The sequence below is a fragment of the Phocoena phocoena genome, chromosome 5 (genome assembly GCF_963924675.1).
Source record: "Phocoena phocoena chromosome 5, mPhoPho1.1, whole genome shotgun sequence".
Classification (NCBI taxonomy): domain Eukaryota; kingdom Metazoa; phylum Chordata; class Mammalia; order Artiodactyla; family Phocoenidae; genus Phocoena; species Phocoena phocoena.
In genome coordinates, this window is record NC_089223.1 from 19,203,174 (window position 1) to 19,222,944 (window position 19,771).

At 37.1% G+C, this 19,771-nt stretch overlaps 1 protein-coding gene across 1 annotated transcript in view; it reads left to right on the top strand.

Moving 5' to 3' along the window:
• Positions 1-555: 555 nt before the first annotated feature.
• Positions 556-19,771, top strand: part of BANK1 (B cell scaffold protein with ankyrin repeats 1) — a 301,567-nt gene continuing 282,351 nt past the window's right edge. The window contains exon 1 of the mRNA XM_065877749.1: positions 556-728. Within this exon, the coding sequence (XP_065733821.1) occupies positions 659-728 (70 nt within the window). The 5' untranslated portion in view covers positions 556-658. The remainder of the gene's footprint in view (positions 729-19,771) is intronic.

Consider the following 19,771-nt stretch of genomic DNA (forward strand, 5'->3'; position numbering starts at 1 on the left):
ACTAGGCCCGGTTCTGACTGGGAGCAGGAATAGGAAATAATTTTTTAGGATTTAAAAATCATTTTATAATTTATGGCTCTAGCTTAAAATTTCTGGGCAAAATGCAATATCAGAAACAAACAGTGAACCAACCCAAAAAACCCTCCAAACAAACAAAAAAACCAACTATATATATCTGCATCTACATCTTTATACCTTTACTGATACATCCATATCTGTATGTCTATATCTCTTAGTCCCCTTTTCCAGCAAGTGTCTACTTCTAGTATCCCTGTTCCTGGAAGTGGAAGCATCGTGGAAGCCCTTGAATGGGACAAGAAGGGCTACAGGAACAGGTAACCTAGCTCAAAAAATGTCCTGAGTGAAAAGATGAGGCGGGAACAGGACCAGAGAGTGTTAGGAGAAACCAAAGCGTCCTAAAAAGGAGGCCCGAGCAAGCCCTTGAGCAGTTTCACTTCCGCGGGGCGCCCAGCGTGGCGAGCCCTCGCCCTGAGGCCCGCGCCCCGGGGCTGCGTTTCCGGGACCTCGGCCGCAGCCGCCGCGGTGGGAAGTGGGCTGAGGACGGTTGGGGGCCTGAGACCAGCTCGCGGAGAACCTCAGACCGGGAGAGGCCGGGCTCGGCGGGCACCGTCCAGGCGCCCGGGCTTCAGCAGCCGCGATGCTGCCAGCAGCGCCGGGCCGGGCGGGCGGGAGTCGGGAATGGCCCGCAGGCGGCCCAGCGCCCCGAGGTGGGTGTGCGCGCGGCCGGGCGGCTGGAAGGAGGCCAGCCCGCCCCGGGGTCCCGCGGAGACTGTGCGCCTCGAGGCCGCGGGACCACGGCTGCCGCTCCGCCACGCAGCCGGCTTCTGTCGGGGGCTCCTTGCCGGGGGAATTGGGACGCGACGCGGTGGGAGCGCTCCTTGAGTCTGGGCGGCGTGCCACCGCCGGTGCCGCAGCTTCTGAGTAGCTGGAACTTTCCCGAGCACCCGGGACAGGCTCCTCTAGTTTCTAAAATCAGCTTGGAACGTGTTTTATAGTTATGCATCAGCCTAAAACTTTTGTCAACATGACAAACCTGCCCTTTGGTAGCATCGCCCGTTTACCTGCCGGGTCTCCCAAAATCCAATCCGGTAAATTTGGCCTGTGCCCTACTAATCAGACAGGTTACTTTCTGTAAAAACTCCTAGAAACACAGATTTTCTTAACTTGTTGAAAGGAAAAGCAGTCCGTTTGGTTGAATACATAAATGCATTTACGGGTCAAACATAAGTTAAGGCACTTATTTTCATTCCTTTTTGAAGTATGTCAAATGCATTTGTGAATTGTACACTGATTATAAAAAGTGTTCAGTTTTGAAAATGAAAAAGAAAAGGCTTCACTTGGATATTAAGATTCCTGGAGATGTTCACACTGAGATGTGCGATAAGAAAATCTGAGTGAAATTCTATTAATTTGCTGAATGGAGTTTCTCATAGCTTATTAGCATTTTGTTAAGTAATGAAATTATGGCTTTAGCTGTTTCTCTTGGCAAGTGTTTTTTTTCATATATAAATTTTAAAAGACTGCTTTTCAGTTAAAATGGGGGTATTTGTGGCAATGGAAATGGCAAGAAAGGAATTATATCTTAATACGTTAACTTTCTAAATGTTAAACATTATTCTGAAAACTGGTCTGATCGACTGCATCTGTGCTTGGTTCAGTAAATAAACCAGCCTTGTCTTTTGAACCTTGAGTAGGTTAGCTCTTTTGTAATTTCAACTGAACAATTTAGTTAAATAGAATCAGCTACAATTTGTTTCAAACTTCTAGATGGAGCACTTTAGCCAGAACATGACTATTATTTCACTTAATACTCAAGTAATACTTTGAGGTATTTGCTATTGTGAATAATGCTGGAGTGATGTGAACCAACTTTTGTCTCATCCTGAGTATCCCTGTTCCTCCCATGCGTTTCCCCCCATCTCCTTTGGTCCTTCCAATATGGTATTTATTACTTGCTTCATTTGTCTCCTCATCTGGCTCAGGTAATGACACTTTTCTTATACTGAGCTATCTTTTTGTTATTAACCCATGTCATTCCTAGATATGAAAAGTATTCTAAAAGAACTATTTCTGATTAATCCTTTTTTAAAAAATGGATACCTTTCCGTGTGACCTCTGTCTCTGCTTTGGGCAAGTGTCTCCACGGCATCTTAGACTTTGGCTTAATGTGACATATTAAGGGTCAGTTAGTCCAACTGCCTCATTTTAGACATGAGAAAACTGAGACTCAGGGAGTGATTTGCCCACAGTCCCATAACCAATAACTATTTGAAGATCCTGTTCATCATTTCACCAACAATCTTTACCTGCCCACCCCCAAGACTTGTGTAGTGATATGAGTGTAAAATGGGCAAACACAGTTTAAAGTGGTAAATACAGTTTCATGCCTATGAAGATTATATGTCTAGCATTAGGTGTATTGTGTATTTGTAATGACAATATCTTGTGTTTACTGCCATCAGAGAAATCTTTGCGTGTCCAACTTGTCCTTTAATGGAAGCAGAAAAGATATGATGCCCAGAACTAAGACAGTGTGAAAATGGTGCACAGTGGTGAAAATTCCACTTAGACTTTATTTTCTGGCTTTATGTTTAACTAGATACTGTCCACTAATGTCCAAAAGAGAAGTTCCTTCCTTGTTTTATTCCAAAACTAATGATTGTTTAAATTTAAACTGCTACCTTCAATAAGGACTGTTTATTAAAGCACAGATTGCTCCCTACCCCGTAGTTTTTGTATTTTTTATTAATATTATTTGATGCCTCTGATGAAGAGAGAGATCAGTTGTTAGGTTAAAAGCAGAAAGCATCTGTCGTCTCACATCTTAATATGTTAACTTTCTAAATGTTGAACATTAACATTCTGAAAACTGTGGTCTGATGGACTGCATCTTTGCTTGTGAGAAACATGGTTTGTCTAGGTCTTTCCTTTGTGTCCTAAAGTTCTTGAAGATTTGAAGCTCTTTACTCTAACTACAGTCTTCCAACATAGCCAACAAGGTATATTTCTCCTACCAGGGAAATACCCTATTTAACTCTAGTGGCTGGTAAAACTTGCTTTCTTCAGACCAGCGAGAAAGGTTCTGAGATAAGCTTACTTATGCTGAGATTTTAAAGAGAGGTAGCTCTCTCAGGGCCTTTTTACTTTAATATGGGATAATTCTGTAATATTTACTTGCTTAGGATTTCAGGCGTACACAACAGCCTACTGGGCATCGTACTTGGGGTAGCAGAGGGACCTTTCTTGCCACATGTATCTGAACATGTGCTTTAGGTGATCATACCCTACTTATGATGGCCTCTGGGCTCAGACTGCTTCAGTCCAGCTTCATTGCATATCTGCTTTGCGATCTTGGATAAATCAATCAATCTGTCATTATCCCAACTGGTCCATTAAAAAAGCAAAAGTGGGTACAAAGCAACATTTATTTGAAAGAATGTTTTTGAGGATTAAAGGAGAAAATGCATGTGAAGTGCTTTTCAGGGTGCCATAGCAAAGAGTAATTGCTTGATACGTGTTAGTTTTACTTCCTTGGTCATTGGTCAGTAGTGTCATATTTACATGTAAAAGATAGAGTTCTTATTGAGAAGCTGCCTCATGGTGACTTGGGGAAAAACTTAAAGGAATGAAGCCATCAAACTCCCACACTAAAAAAATTTGGGAGTGTGACTTCTGTAGTAAGATATTGTCATAATCTTGGGGAAATAGTGTGGTTAATAGTTCTGAGAGGAGAAAAAGAAGGAATCCACAATGAGAATAACTAAGGATAGATGGATTAAAAGGGTTTAAACTAGGGCAGTTACAGGAAAGAATAAAGCGGGAATTTAAGAGGACAAAATGAGAGTGTGTTTTATTTCCCCATATCACAGAGTACCAATTGTGACCCAATTAAAAAAAATAAATGTATGTGAAAAAAATAAGCATCAAACATAAAATTGTGGGATACTTCATCAAATTATAAGAAGATGGAAGATCTATTTTGCCAAAATATTTACTGTTGGGTTAAAAAAAAATCCAATGTAAAGAATATCATTCCTGCCAAATATAAATCACATGTTTTGAGAATTTAAATGGCTTTTACCCGATCATCTAAGTTACAGCTGCTATTTTATTACTTTCTTTAAAAATTATAGAATATCTTATAGTAATTTTGGAGACAACTATGAAATAAGAATAGGAAGGACAAACATTCTGGAAGTTATTATTTAAAAATAAGTTATTATATGGCCTTGTAATTCTTTCCTGTTTTAAATGTAAAGAATGGTATCTAAGTTTTACTGCAGACACTGAAATAGTCCAGGTGGTGAAAATAACAGATATTGTATGGACTTATACCCTCCTGTATTTATTTTTGACTCAGAGAAAAATAATGAGCCTTTTAGACCTTTACCACTGAACAGAAATATCATTGTTGCTTCCAAGTGCTCCAAATTGAGATAATCCAGAAAGACCACTTCCCTTTGTAATCATGAGAAGTAATTCATCATTGCCTTGTGGTCTTTTATAAGATTTTCTTTGCTCCAGTTTATTAAAATAAGTTTTGTTTTATCATATTAACCATGTGCCATATTTTCCTTTCTTTTAAGCTCCTGTACCTCTTTTCCATATTAGTAATTCTCATTGCTTCATGATTTATGTGTTCCATTTTATAAGGAAGACATACTGAAAAGTGTAAGAACAGTTCCTGACTTGGAATTTCATTTGCCTGATTTCGTTTGGTCATGATCTACGCTGAGGTGTAAACTTCATCCTTTGGTCGGGATCAATATCCTCATTCCCTTTTTGTTTGAATTTATCCTTAGGATCATGTCTAACTTTCAGAAGAAAACATAGTGTCAGACCACTTGAAATTTTGGCCTTCTTTTAATAGCTACCATTTATTACGTTTCTACTTTGAATTCATAATATATGGATATCACATTACCTTGATAGTTGAGAGCATCAGAGGATTAGCACCTACTTTGGACAGGAAGTTATATTGTTCCATATAATCATATGAAAACATTTAATAATTCATTGTGTTCTTTCATTTCCTAAAAAAACGTGTAATTTTTGTTTTAGGGTTTGGGGTGGAGGGTGAAGCACCAACATCAAAGATATGGAGAAACAAATCATATCAAAGTGGTAGGATTCTATAAAATCATGGAACTGGAATGACACATTGTAGAGCAGGGCTCCCCAACCCCCAGGCCGTGGACCGTTAGTGGTCCGCAGCCTGTTAGGAACTGGGCCGCACAGCAGGAGGGGAGCAAGGGGACACTTCACTGCCGCTCCCCATCGCTCGCATTACCGCCTGGACCACCCTGCCCCCCGCCCAGCCAGCAGAAAAATTGCCTTCCATGAAACCGGTCGCTGGTGCCAAAAAGTTTGGGGGACCACTGTTGTAGAGTATTTCTTGTGGCTGTGTGAAGAATCCCAAAAATTTATACATTTTCTACATTTGGCCAATCACATTTTATTTAGATTTAGTAGACCCATGTAATTAAAAAATCTCAGGAGACAACTACAGTTTTAATACAATTCGTGAACTATTGGGTCACAGTTGGGAAAGTGAGTGAGATAAAACTGAAGCAAAAATCTACTTTGATTTCAATTAAGGAGATAATTTCCTTAATTTCCTCATTACTTTTCAGTAAGAGTTTAGAACTTTCACTACTCCAGGCACTTCTCTGTAGACCAGAGGACCCTTCCTTTATCATATCCTGTCCATCCATACCTATGTAAAATGGGTAGAACCATGGGCAGCCCAGATTCCAGAAACAGTTACTTTGGCCAAGAATAGGCACTTGATTCAAAGGCAGCCAGTCCATGGACTGCTGAATGACCGGTGATGTGTTGTCTGGCACACACATTTAAAGGTTTGTTGTACTTAACCAAGCCCTTCTTTCAAACAAGAGATAATGAGACTGTTGTCGGTGGAAGGTCGATGTTTGATGATATACAGTAGAGGCTGACAGCTAGTTGACTCATGTGCAAGGTGGATAATTAGAAAGAAGACGAGAAGAGAGAATTAAGGAGCACTGAAAGACAAAGGGAGGAGTTTTAGTTTCTGACTTCCCATTTCCAGACCAAGTAAGACCCAGCTGCACTTGTTCTGATATTGTCTGTTCATGAAATGCCTGTGGCGTCCTTGCAATGACCTTCTCTTTACATGGACTAATTTGAATGAGCTTCTCTTCTTTGGAGGAAAAAAAAGAGTTTGGGTTAGAATAACTTTATCTCTCAAACACTGCCACTCCTGTTCACATAAGCTTCTTCTCTTTTAGAAAGTTGTTATTATTGTTAAAGTGATGTCTTCTATGCATCTTCCATTGAAAGTTAAACAATCTGAGAATTAGGTCTATTCCTTTTATGTGCTGAAAGTAGGGTGCCTTATGAATAAGTCTTGTGTTCCTCTAGATAAGAATATTTGGAGTTTTCTGGCTTTATTGTTGATATTTGAAGAAACTGCATGCAGCTATTTTTGTCTCTAAACTTGAAGTCTCTATAGTTGGTGAGGAAATACTTCATTCAAAGGTTAATATTATAAGAATTAAGCACTGTTAAGAAGTCTAGAGTTTTGCATTACGTACTATAGTTACAGAATTATGTTAATTATAAAATTTAGCAGTAGACTTTTTGTTTTGTTATTTCTGTTTTTATTTATCTGAAAAATTTACAGCATACTGTTTCTGACAAATTTTTAAAATGTATTGAAATTGAGGCACACAGAGAGGATGCTTATGACATTTATCTTGGTAAAAAAGGAAGAGAAGATACAAAAGCAGCATAATTTACTGACTATTATCGCAATCCCCCGGCATTTGATGAAAAATAGCATCACTGACAGGCAATTGTGAAAACTTTATACACACTGTCAGTGGATTAATATCAATCTGGAGCAGTGTAATCAGCATTGTACTTCAGAGATTGGTCCTTGATTAAGATATTTTTTTAGTAATAGAGTAGAAAGTTTAGTATCCTCATTAGGTTACAGATGATATGTTAATAATGGGGTTAATGATCATCTTGGAAAACAAGATTAAATTCAGTGTGCTCTTACCAAACTGGGGAGATAGGCACAAATTAATGAAGTTCAGGTGTGATCAATTAAGTATAGTGATGTAGATGAAGGAATTAGGCTCACAATGATAAAAGATTTTCAAGTTTTGACAAGGGTACATTCACAGTCTTATAATGAGCCACGGGGAGAGTTGCAGAAGAAGAAGCTGGAAAAGTAAACGGAAACTAAATTACATAAATCTGTGAGCAAAGTCCCCTAAGTAAATATAATGAGTAGCTATTGAAGAGTTTTAAAACAGAAGCATGACATCACTAGATTTTGGTTTTTAGAAGATCACATGAAAGGCTATTCTTCTTCTGAATCACCTTCTAAATCAATGAAGGTGAAAATAAAAAGAGAATTTATAACCTAAAAAAAAAAAGATCATGTAACCTGCTTTTGGTACAACAAATTGGAAGAGGTCGACAATGGAAAGGTTTTGAACAATTAGGAGTTTATCAACCAGTAAAATATAGGGAGAAGTGGACATGTTTATTAAGAACTATTACTTACATACTTTTTGTGGTATAGTAGGAGATATAGAACCTGAGGGGGAAAGAGATGTGAAGAATCAATCTTAGGTTTGTGGCATGGAAAACTTGGAGGGTCATAAAGCTGTTGTTTACTCCAATGGAAAAGATGGAAAGAGCAGGAGGAAACGGTAAGGGCATGAGAACATCCAATTTCAATTTTGCGTATATTATATTTGGGATATCTGGGAAATATTCAAGTAGCGATGTCAAGTAAACATTTGATATTATGATCTGGAGCTCAGAAAGGCAGTTCAGGCTGGAGATATAAAGTTGGGGAAAATACAGTCTTTAAAACTGCATCAGTAATAAGATAACAGAAAAAAAAAGAGTTTAGAGTAGAAAGAAAAGATGACCCAGGATAAAGAACCACGTAAAGCAAACATTTAAAGCATTGATAGAGCGAGAGGAGTTACCCAATATGATTGAGGAGAGGCTAAAGAGAAAAGGAGGAAAATAAGAGTAAAACGGCAAGAATTCAAGAATAAAATGTTTGGGGAAGGCAAGAATGGTGAACTGACTCAGATTCTTTGAATAGGTCAGGTAAATTGAGGACTGAAATTTAGCCAATGGATCTGGCACCATGAAACTTAAGATGACCTTAGAGAGAGAAGTAAGTAGCCTTAGTAGAGGGGATGAGAGTTGAAGGGTGAAGGTAGATGAGGATGTGCACGCCATGTAGACAACTTTTTAAAGCGTGGCTGCCAGAGTGTAGAAAGGAAGTAGCCACTGCAGGAGATGTGGGCCAAGGAAAGAATTTTATTTATGTATTTATTTTTTTGTTTTAAGATCTGTGCTGCTATAATGATTTATTTGTACTCAAAAGCTAATAGCACTACACCAAAGGGGATTTTTTCCTGTGAAAACTTTCAAAGACAAGTTCCATAAATTCCATTAGGAACACATTTTAATGTATAGATTTTCTTATGTGTTTAAATATTCTGTTTCATTTTTTCTCTTACTTCTTTCCTTCTCTTTTTCCATGTTTCCAGAGTGCTTCTTCCTCCTCCTCTCCTCCCCTTCCTTCTCCTCCTTCATTCCTTTTCCCTCTCCCCACCTCCTTCTCTCCCTAAGCATCAATGTTAATGGAAAATAACATATTTCTTTAGAAACTTTGTTTCTAAAACTTTTCATATTTCATAGAAACTTTGTTTCAATGCTAGATTATTCCATAGCTTTATTTTTTGTTGATCATCCCGTCCTTTTTATCCAAATTGGAATCAATGCATCACTATTACAATCATATCTTTGCATATGCTTCAACTCTCACCCACCTCTTTTTGTCATACCTGCTTGATAAAACAGCAACCCTACATAAGTCTATCCAATTGTATTCTTCCTGTCCGAATCCACATAACTGAATGTTGCTAAATAAAAGCACATTCAAGCAGGTTGGTATAGTTATAAATTTTGACAGTTCTTGTTACATGTTAGTTGTGTCATAGAAGATTTTGATAATAAATGACAGTGAGCTCAAAATTGCATTCCCTGACAAGGGTGTAGAATGCAGATTTGTTCTATGATGTCAGATCAGTGAAATCTTACATACCTTCTGTCTGCTGATGGGCAAAAAACACTGAACCATGCTGCCTAACACTGTATACACTAGATAAGGTGGCTCTTGAGCACTTGAAATACAGCTGGTTCAAACTGAGGTATGCTGGAAATCTAAAAACACACACTAAAAAAAAAAGAGGGCTTCCCTGGTTGCGCAGTGGTTGAGAGTCTGCCTGCCGATGCAGGGGATGCAGGTTCGTGCTCCGGTCCAGGACGATCCCACATGCCGCGGAGCGGCTGGGCCCGTGAGCCATGGCCGCTGAGCCTGCGCGTCCAGAGCCTGTGCTCCGCAACGGGAGAGGCCACAACAGTGAGAGGCCTGCGTACCGCAAAAAACAAACACACGCACACTAGTTTTCAAAGATTTAGTACAAAAAAGTAGAATATAAAATCTCTCAGTCATTTTTATATGGATTACATTTTATATGGATTACATTTTATATGGATTAAATATATTGCACTTACTGGATTAAATTAAATATATTACTATAATTAATTTTACCTGTTTTTATTTTTGAAATGTAGCTGTTACAAAATTAAAATTACATATGTGGTTAGCATTTGTGACTTGTATTTTCTGTTGGATAGCAGTGCTCTCAGCTTTCAAAAAAAACCCCAGTTAAATCCATTAAAGGTTTGATTTCTCCCTTATAAAATATTGTTATATAAATATTACCAGATAACTGTCATAAAAATGGTAACGTAATTCACAGTCCCTCCAGCAGTTTAAAGAGACCCTCTTCCCATTCATGCCCACCCACAGAAGGTATTTTAATAGTGACATTTCATTATTATTTTAATGCTAGGTAAAATTTAACTAGCATTTTTTCATATCATTTACTCATATTTCTATTATGTCTTCTGTCTTAATAATTTGTAAGAGCACATTATAAGATCATACTGTAAGAACATATCATATACTTTATCTTATGGATCACAGATACTTTTCTTTATCTTAGTCTTTCTAAATGATTTAGATTATGGTGTTTGTTGCCACTGAATATATTTTAATGCTCATTGGTTCAAATATGCTTATATTTTCTTTCCTAGTTCTGTTTCCTGTCTTGGCTGGAGGAGTCTTATAAACCCCTAAATGACCAATGTCACTTTCTACATTTTTTTTCTAGGATTTAACTTTTTATAGTTGCATGTAGTATGCTTGGGATTTATTTTTGTTTATAGCATGAGGCTGAAATCCAACTTTAAGTTTTTCTTTTTTTAAAAAAGTAAGGGCAGCCAATTGAGAAATCAACATTTATTAAAGGAACCCTACTCTTCCAAATGAATTGAAATACCACCATTGCCATACAGCAAATTTTCGTATATCCTGGAATTTGCATTCGGAGTGTTCTATTCTACTAATGTATTTGTTTATTCCCAAGCCAATATCTGCTAAGGAAAGTTCTCCCAAGAAATCTCCTTTTCCTTTATTTTCTTGGCTATTAATAGATATTTATTCTTCTGTTTTTCCACTTGCATTTAAAGATTATTTTGTCCCCTTCTCCTTCCCATGAAACAGTTGGGATGCTGTGTAACACGTAGTTTAGAAGCATTTAATAGAAAATAATCTAGCAATTTTAAGCAGAAAGAACTTTAAGATAGGGAATTGAGTTTTTACATAATTGATGTAAGGAGTTTGGAAATAGGCTGGGACAGTTTTCCTAAGTGTCCCGCTTGGGTCGGGGGCTGGAGCAGGGGGTAGGGGCAAATGGGGTGGTGACTGCTTTCTTATCACCATCAGGAAGCTAGGGAATCTGGAAGGCACTGAACCAGATGTTGGCATCTGAAACACACTGGCGTCAGGACCCTAAGTATTTCTGGCTTATAAGCCATCTCCTGTTTGCTGGATCTGCACTAACAAAAACAGATGCCTTTCATTTCTTTGGAATTGCATTATATGTATATACCAATTTGGGGAGAATCAACTTTAAATTCTATTAAGTATTCTATTGGATTAACTTGGGAAGAAAATTCTGTGTGAAAAAGGTCCTAGGTTTCAGAAGTATATAGTAACTTGGGTTACTTAAATCAATTGACAAAGTTGGAAACTTTCCACTCACTCATGTTACAACCACATGAAGGTTGAACTTTCCTGATGTGCTTCTGTGAACGAATGTAACAAGACATTACTTTCTGTATTTGAAATGTCTTTCCAGGGAATATTTTATCACAAAATTAGTTCCTTGAATCATTAATTGTAAAAATGTGACCTCTGCATTGAAATTATGAGAAGGAAAATATCTGAAATTTTATTAGTATCAAACTGTATAAGATATTAAAATAAAAGACACACAATGCCTTTTTAAAAGGAATTTAAGGTAGATCTTTGGATATGCCTATAGAATATTAGTTTACAATTTATCAAAAATTTTATTTGTATTATAGAGGAAACTAATTTCCTAATCTCTCACCTGTTTCCTATACATTTTTCCAATTTAACATTGATAAATGTTACTTTACATGATAACTAAGGCTACAAGTTGTGTTCACCTTTGTGAGTTGATTATCTGTACTGATATCTATGTCTTATCTATATCAACTCAGATATGGGATCTGTCACTTACTTGTGTGACTTTGAACAGATTACTTATCTAGGCTCCAATTCTTTTATATCTGGAATGGGTAATACCCTATTTTATAGGATCATGATGATTAAACATAATTCTGTGTGTAAAGTGCCTGGAGCATTCATAACAGGTGCTTAGCAAAAGGCAAATATTATTACATTCAGCATAAGCTGGTATTCAGCTTTCACTTTTATTGGAAGAATTGTGTTTACATGGCTCATTCCCTGCACTTCTGGTGTCACATACATATGAATCTCAGGATTGAGAGCCTCATATAAATGTTCTTTCAGTTCTCCTGTTTAATTTTTCTCAACACTACATTAAACACTGTAATATCTCAAACACATGATTCTCTGGGGATTCACTACAAGCTGAACTTGATGAAACCTGTGATCTGTTATGAAAACAAATGCTGTGGTTCTATATGTGAATTGTGCGTTGTCTTGAGGAAAAATAGTTAATGGGTAAAGAACATTTTTCTCATTTTGAGAATTTAATTCTGTTTAAGCATTATATTTTCAAAAATAAAAATGTAGTTAATGTTCATTGCTTTATCCTTGGAGGAGACTTGGTCCACAACTGTATCATAGATTATACACCGCCCTCCCCGGCCCCATGAAGAAAAAACAACACACAGAAAAACTGGATCATAGTGTAGTTGACTCATAATGTCGTTGACTCAGATCATAGTGTAGTTGACTCTTAACTTTTGTGATAAAGGCATTTCTAATATCATCATATAGTTAAATAATAGTTGATATAGTTGTATAGGTAAAGCTTTAGTGATATATTTGAAATTGTTTAAATTATGTCTGAGCAGTGTATTCCTTATAGGGTATAAATCTATACAGTGTCTCACCTAGACCTCTAAGGGTGAGGAGAATAACAGAAAGGGGCCCCTAAGCAGATTTCTAGTTTTAAGTAACCTACAGTTCCTATAATTATGGAGAGAAAGGGACAGCTTTTCTATTTTTTTTAATGAGAGCCAGCCTTCCGAGAAGTTAGCAATTAACACACATTTCATTTCTGCCTCTCCTTGGGAAAATATAGAAGATTCGTTAGAAAGTACGCTCATATGTAGTACTTTATTATATGACCTCTGAGAATAATTTTCTGATCTGGTGCATATGAAAATCTAGGCTTAGGTTCCTCATTCTGAGTTTAAAGCCTACCTGAATCACCTAGTAGTTAGTCATATGACCTTAGGTAACTGTTACAGGACCTCTCTGCACCTCACCAAGAAATGAGGAAAGAACACTTAGTAATACTTGCAGCAGAGCAGGTGCTCTGTAATTGATGGCCGTCATGGCTGCTGCGAGGTGAGTAGGTGAGTGGCCATGTGAGACATTATGAAGGGTGACTCATACTTCTCTTACCTGATGGTCAGTACCTCAAAAGCCTGAGTTCATACTTCCAGGGCTTTATTCCTTTAATACTGTGTTGCCCATATTGCTCTATAGCATATATATTCCTTGGAAAAAAGTTTTCTATGGAGGAAAAAGTTTTAAATATACATATTAGAACATTAAAATGGCCTGAGAAATTCTGCAATAAACAATGTCTCTTCAATCTCCTTGAAGCTATTGTTTCACAAATATATTTAACCGTGGGATGCTTTGTCATCTCAACACTGGTAGAGAAGTAAGTCCTTCTGCACAAAGTTATCATCCCTGTTAAATGGCAGTGAGTTCTTGAGAGGATGGCTCTTTCAACCAGAGACTGGTTGCACTCCTTTTAGCTGTTTTCCTCGGTCTCTTCATTCCATTATGTAAATAAAGTTCTGACCCTTTGCTGATGACCACATTTTGAAAGAGTGGGAGGGAGGCTTATAATAGAAATAAAAGCAGAAGGAGCTATACAGTAGGAAAATGACATTGGTAGACTGAGTAGGGCACACACAATTGGCCAATTTCTTTCATTCTCTTATTTTTAATTCTGACCATTCAGGTGGGACCTTTGATTACGGGATGTGCTAGAGAAAATGGGAGGAAAATCAGAAGGTGATTCTCTGTTAGGGAAAGGAAAGTGTATGAATGAAATGGAACTGGGAAAGTACACAGGGAATTCTAACATAATATTTTGGAACGTATTTTATGAGGTTGATATTTAAATAACATGTGCATCTTAACTGAGCAAATGATTTTACAGATATTTTCACGTGTTATATCTGTAAACCTACCACTATCTCAGTAATCATGTAAGCTATGTAGATGCCTTCACATTGTTTAACTATTGGGATTTCATTCATCAGAACATTATAAAATTAAGAGCATCTTGACTACATGGCCATAAACAGATTACTTCATGTTAGAAATGTCTGTCAATGAAACACATGTTTGATGCAAACGTATGGGCTATTAAGAGTCACCCAAATAAATTTCTGTTGAAATATTTTTCAACGTAAAACAACAGAAACCGATATAAATGCAAATAATTTAGACAGAGGATGAATTTTATGTCTTGGAGATTGACCAACTTAACAGCCCACATAGAAAACATTGTTAATATGACAATGACTTTTATTACTGAAATAGATTGGTTGCTATCTAAAGGAAGGGGTAACCTCTGGCATCCATTCAGCAGAGAAAAACACATTAATAGATGCTTCCTGATTTGCTAGTACAAAGTGTGACATTAGAGTAGCCAATTCAGTTTATGAAAAAGGATAAATAAAGGTGAAGCCATTTCTGAATGCCCTGTTTCTGAATATCCTCGGAGTCCTATATCTACCCTTAGATAACCACCCTGGTTTCCAAATTCTTTCTCAATTGTTTGGTTTGCATATGAGCTGCCTTTGATCGTGAAAAAAAGTCTTAAAAATTCACAGAACTATGTTTTTATTTTTTATAAATTTTTCAATTAAAAAAATTTTTTTTGACTGCATTGGGTCTGCATTGCTGCACGCAGGCTTTCTCTAGTTGCGGCGAGCAGGGGCTACTCTTCGTTGTGGTGTGCGGGCTTCTCATTGCGGTGGCTTCTTGTTGCGGAGCACAGGCTCTAGGGCGCGCAGGCTTCAGTAGTTGTGGCACGCGGACTCGGTTGTTGTGGCTCATGGGCTCTAGAGCGCAGGCTCAGTAGTTGTGGTGCACGGGCTTAGTTGCTTTGCGGCATGTGGGCTCTTCCTGGACCAGGGCTAGAACCTGTGTCCCCTGCATTGGCAGGTGGATTCTTAACCACTGTGCCACCAGGGAAGTCCTCACAGAATTTTTTACACAAAGATAATTTTAAGGCATTTCTCAATATTAACTTTATAAATCTGGTAACTAATAGTTTAGTATTTTTACTAAGATTTCTATAACCGTTTAATATAACTAAGAATATTTAATTAAAATATATTCTGGGGCAAATAGAAAGAGTATGATTATGGTTTAAAAGTAAATGAAATTTAATATCCTCCGTGTATGTCTAGAAGATTAAATCATTGTGCTTCATTATTTTTTCTAAAATAATACATGCACATAATTGAAAATATGTAACAAAGACTGAAAAAGTAGAAAAAAGCAGTGTATGTACTTCTAGTTTTTATTTTTCTATGCTTACTTTTAATAGTTTTACTCGTTTAGCATTGTAGCTTTAATATATTTACTATTTGTATATGCACTTTAAAATTACATTTGTATAGCTATTTGGTGCTATGACATTTGTAAATATGTCAGCTGTGCTCTCTCCTCAAATAAATCTGTTGCACAATGTTTTAAAACAAAAGAAAACAAAAGAAAAAGAAAATACACAATGATTTATTGGATAAAAGAATAGATCATTGTCCATACAAGATTATTTTAGTTAATTTAAAGAAAGACTGAGAAAGACAAAATTGGTATGATTTCACTTTTATGAAAAACAAAACAAACTAAGCAGCATAACAAAACCAAAACAGTCATAGGTACAGAGAACAAACAGGTGGTTGCCATAGAGAAGGAGGGTGAGGGGATGAGTGATTGGTGAGAGAGATTAAGAGGTACAGACTTTCAGTTACAAAATAAATGAGTCATAGGGGTGAAATGTACAGCAAGGGGAGTATAGTCAATAATATTGTAATAAGTTTGTATGGTGACAGATGGTAACTAGACTTATGGTGATCATTTTGTAATGTACAGAAATATCAAATCACTATGTTGTGCAACTGGAACTAACATAGTATTGTAGGTCAATTATATTTCAATCAAAAACTATGTATACTCTCTTAGTCAATTGTAAGTATACAATATGGTATTGTTCCCTGTAGTCACCATGTTACCTTTAGTCACCATGCTGTACATTGCTTAAGTTTTAACTCTCATTTAAATTATGATTATAAATGAGAATTATAATTTAACCTTCATTTAAATCATGATTCTCTTTCCCAGATGTTTTTCTTAGGATTTCTTAAGTTATATGGCCAGTGTTCTCAGACATTTTCCAATGCTTATGTCACTTTAGTCCCTTGAATGTATCATGATACAGTGGAAAGAGCACAGTTTTAATATTTGGAAAGGGTTTTATAGCCAAGCATGTCCCTAGTGTTGTCAGCCATATTGTTTTTTAAACATTGACAATGTAAATTAACACTTTCAAGATGCTTATGGGCCCTGCAACAACAACAAAAATATTTAACTTTATTAACTCTTCTAAGACATATTGGGGACGGTTTTGATTGTAGAAAATTTGGGAAATGTAAGGAAGAAACATAAAATCCCGTTTCAGTGTACTGCCCAGACTTCATCCTGTTTACATATTGGGACTTTTTTTTTAACCTGTATGTATATAATATTTTTTAAAGAAAAATTGGACCTAAAAATAATAAATAAAACAATAGTTTTTAGGAACATAGGAAACATTTTTTTTATAGCACTTGATTTGAAGTCAAATAAGCACAGGATCAAATCCTGGCTCTGTCACTGATGGACCTTCCTCTTTTGCAAGCTATGCAACCTCTCCGATGCCCAGGAGGCATTATATATATTGATGATAACATTAGTTATTCAGGAGAATGATTGGCTCATAACAGTAATTCAATTAGTATCGCTTATCTTAAAAGAAAAACACTACAGAAATTAAAGTTGGTTTCTCTTGGCACTTGGGAGTGAGGATATTTGTCAAGAGTGGACTAATGCCTCTATATTCTTGTGTAGGAGTAATTATCCTTCATTTATTCTGCATCTCCTGTGCTAGGGTCCAGGGATATACACAAAGTTGGCTCCAGCCCTCAGGGACTGTATTTAAGTGAAATAGGATGGGACAAGCTGAATAGCTCTATTTCTTTTTATTTTCACTGTAATTCAACATCAGGTGACTCAGAACCCCTCAGCCTGCATAGATCTGAATAATTCAGTCATGAGAACCAGTATGCAGGCCGAGCAACGGCTAAGAGTGTTTTCTCTGAGTATTCAGGGTGATTCCTAATGCATACCTGCTGTTCCAGAAAGTCACCACTCACTTTAGAATGCAATCATGAGTACAGTCTCTAGGGACAGAGTTTTGCAAATTTCAGTCATTCTCATAAGACCTTCCCCAATTTTTGGCTATACTACCAATCTTCTTCCCTTTTAAGAAAAAGCTTTTCTTTAGGCCAAATTTTTTTAGCTTAAATATGATATATTTTTAAAAATTATATCACTGCCGTAAATGAAATATCATCATCACTTGCCGTAAGTAGAAGGGGACCATACAAATAAACAGATTGAAAATGAAATAATTTTGAAAACATTGTAGCTAAGGATAAGCTCTGGGCACATGGGTCACTCTGTCTCTGATTGTGTTGGAGTTCATGAACTCACAGGAGCTCCAAACTGAGACATAGCCCTTGAAGGAGTCAGGACTGGAGAAGTACTCTAAAGGGAATGACTTTCCCTCTGTGACTTGCTGTCACAGTGTCCCAGGAGTTTGCATCCCACCCACTGGCAAATGCTGTCTCGAAAGACAGATTTCACTTTCCAGTAGATTGAAATGAAGCTTTATTTAGAGCTGATAGGTGTCAGGCACTATGATAAATGCTCCACATACTTCATCTCATTTAATTCTCACAACAACCAGTTTCATAAGTGGTATTATCGAAATGTTACAAGTGGGGGAACCAAGCTCAGAGATGGTAGTTATTTGCCAAATTTGGACTCATGACAGCCTTACCCCAAAGCTTGGCCTCTTGACCCCTGTATGCCTCTCTGAAGTAAACTCATTTCATTCTCACACAAACCCATATATACATCCATGTCAGGCAGATATTCCTCCCATGTGAACATTTCCCATTTTTTAATCAATAAAGTAGCCATGTATATAGAAAGTCATCTTAATAGAAACATGTACAACATAGAAGATGATATCGTTACTTATTAGTAGATCCACTTAGAAACATTCTTTACAAGCGATAGAATAGACAACCACAGTTTCCAACCGATAATCATAAAAATTTAGAAAGTTTTGCTACTTTCAAGGTCCTTGGAGATGCATGAAGTAATAGGAAGTGAAATATCTACAATGAAATGCTAGAAAAAATGTCTTTAATGAAGGCCGTCAGGGTATTTAAAATAATGAAAGCTGTAATACATATGTGATTAAAATGTATTGTAAAATGCCTGCAGTAGAGAACTTTAAGAATGCAAGGCTAATAATTTGCATGTGCCTAATGCTTTGCATCCTCAAAGGGATTTTCAAACCCCTGCAATTGACTCTTAGAAAATTCTTCTAATATATCATTTGCTTTGACTCAATAAGAAATTTAAACAGTGATCTTTTAAGCTTTTTAATCAAGGTTATCCTACAAACACTGTGTGAGGAGAAGCAGAAAGTATACTTGCACGTATATCTATCTGTTTTACTTCAGAAGGCTTTGGGGAAGGAAGGGATAGAACCAGAGCTGAAAGCAGTGTTCAGATGTGGTGGTGGACAGAATAATGGCACCCCAAAGATATCTACATCCTAATCCTCGAACCTATGAATATGTTATTCACCTGGCAAAAAAGGATTACGATTGAAGATGAAGTTAAGATTACTAATCAGTTTACCTTGAGAGGGGGAGAGTATCATGGATTATCCACGTGGGTTCAGTATATTCACTAGGGTCCTTATACGTGAAGGAGCAAGGCAGCGTGTCTCTTGCTGCTGAAGACACGTACTGTATTCTGTAACATCTTATGGAAAAACCCGAACGAACTTTTTGGGCAACCCAATAGCATGGGAAGGACTCAGCCCAATGTCGCTGGCTTGAAGATGGAGGAATGGGGCGAGAGCCAAGAACTGTGGATTGCTTCTAGAAGCTGAAAAATGCAAAAGAATGGATTCTTCTCTGGGCCTCCAGAAGGAACATAGCCCTGCCTATGTCTTGATTTTAGCCTAGTGAGACCCATTTCAGACTTCTCACTTCCAGTGCTGCAAGATAATAAATTTCTGTGGCTTTTAAGTCACTAAGTCTGTGGTAATTTTTTACAGCAACAATAGGAAACTAATACAGATTTCTAAACACAGGTGGACTCAACAGGAGCAAAGAATTGCATTCTTTGTGTGAATACCACAGATAAGACCCTATCCATCAAACATTCATACACCATCAGCCTAGTTAAAACACTGGATGTAACCATGAAAAAATAAGCTGTTATAAAACATGGTATCAGTGTGACCCTTTAGTAGTCATCCTTGGTAAGATAGATACTTATTCATTATTGAAACATCTCTCTGGAATTCACTGTTGTTTTAATAGAGAAACAGAAAAAGAAAGCTCCATTATTATTTGTTCCCATCCGATGGTTTTACCAGTTTAATAATCCTTGTTGTTAATGCTACTGGCTACTGCTGCTATTACAGTTTTTACTAGTACAGATAATGTGAACTTCTGCAAGGTGTTTACTTTTTCAGTGCCTCAGCCACCACAAGTGCAAAATGAGGTAAGAAGAGCACTTGTTCACTGGGGTGCAATGAGGTTAAAAGAAATCAGTGCTTGTAAAACACCAGAACAGTCATCGGCACATATTAGGCACTCACTACATTTTGGTAGCCTTAATTATAATTATCATCATCATCGTCATCATCCACTGCCATGCATATCAATGCTGGATGCCAGGCCTGAACCGGGCATTCAGATT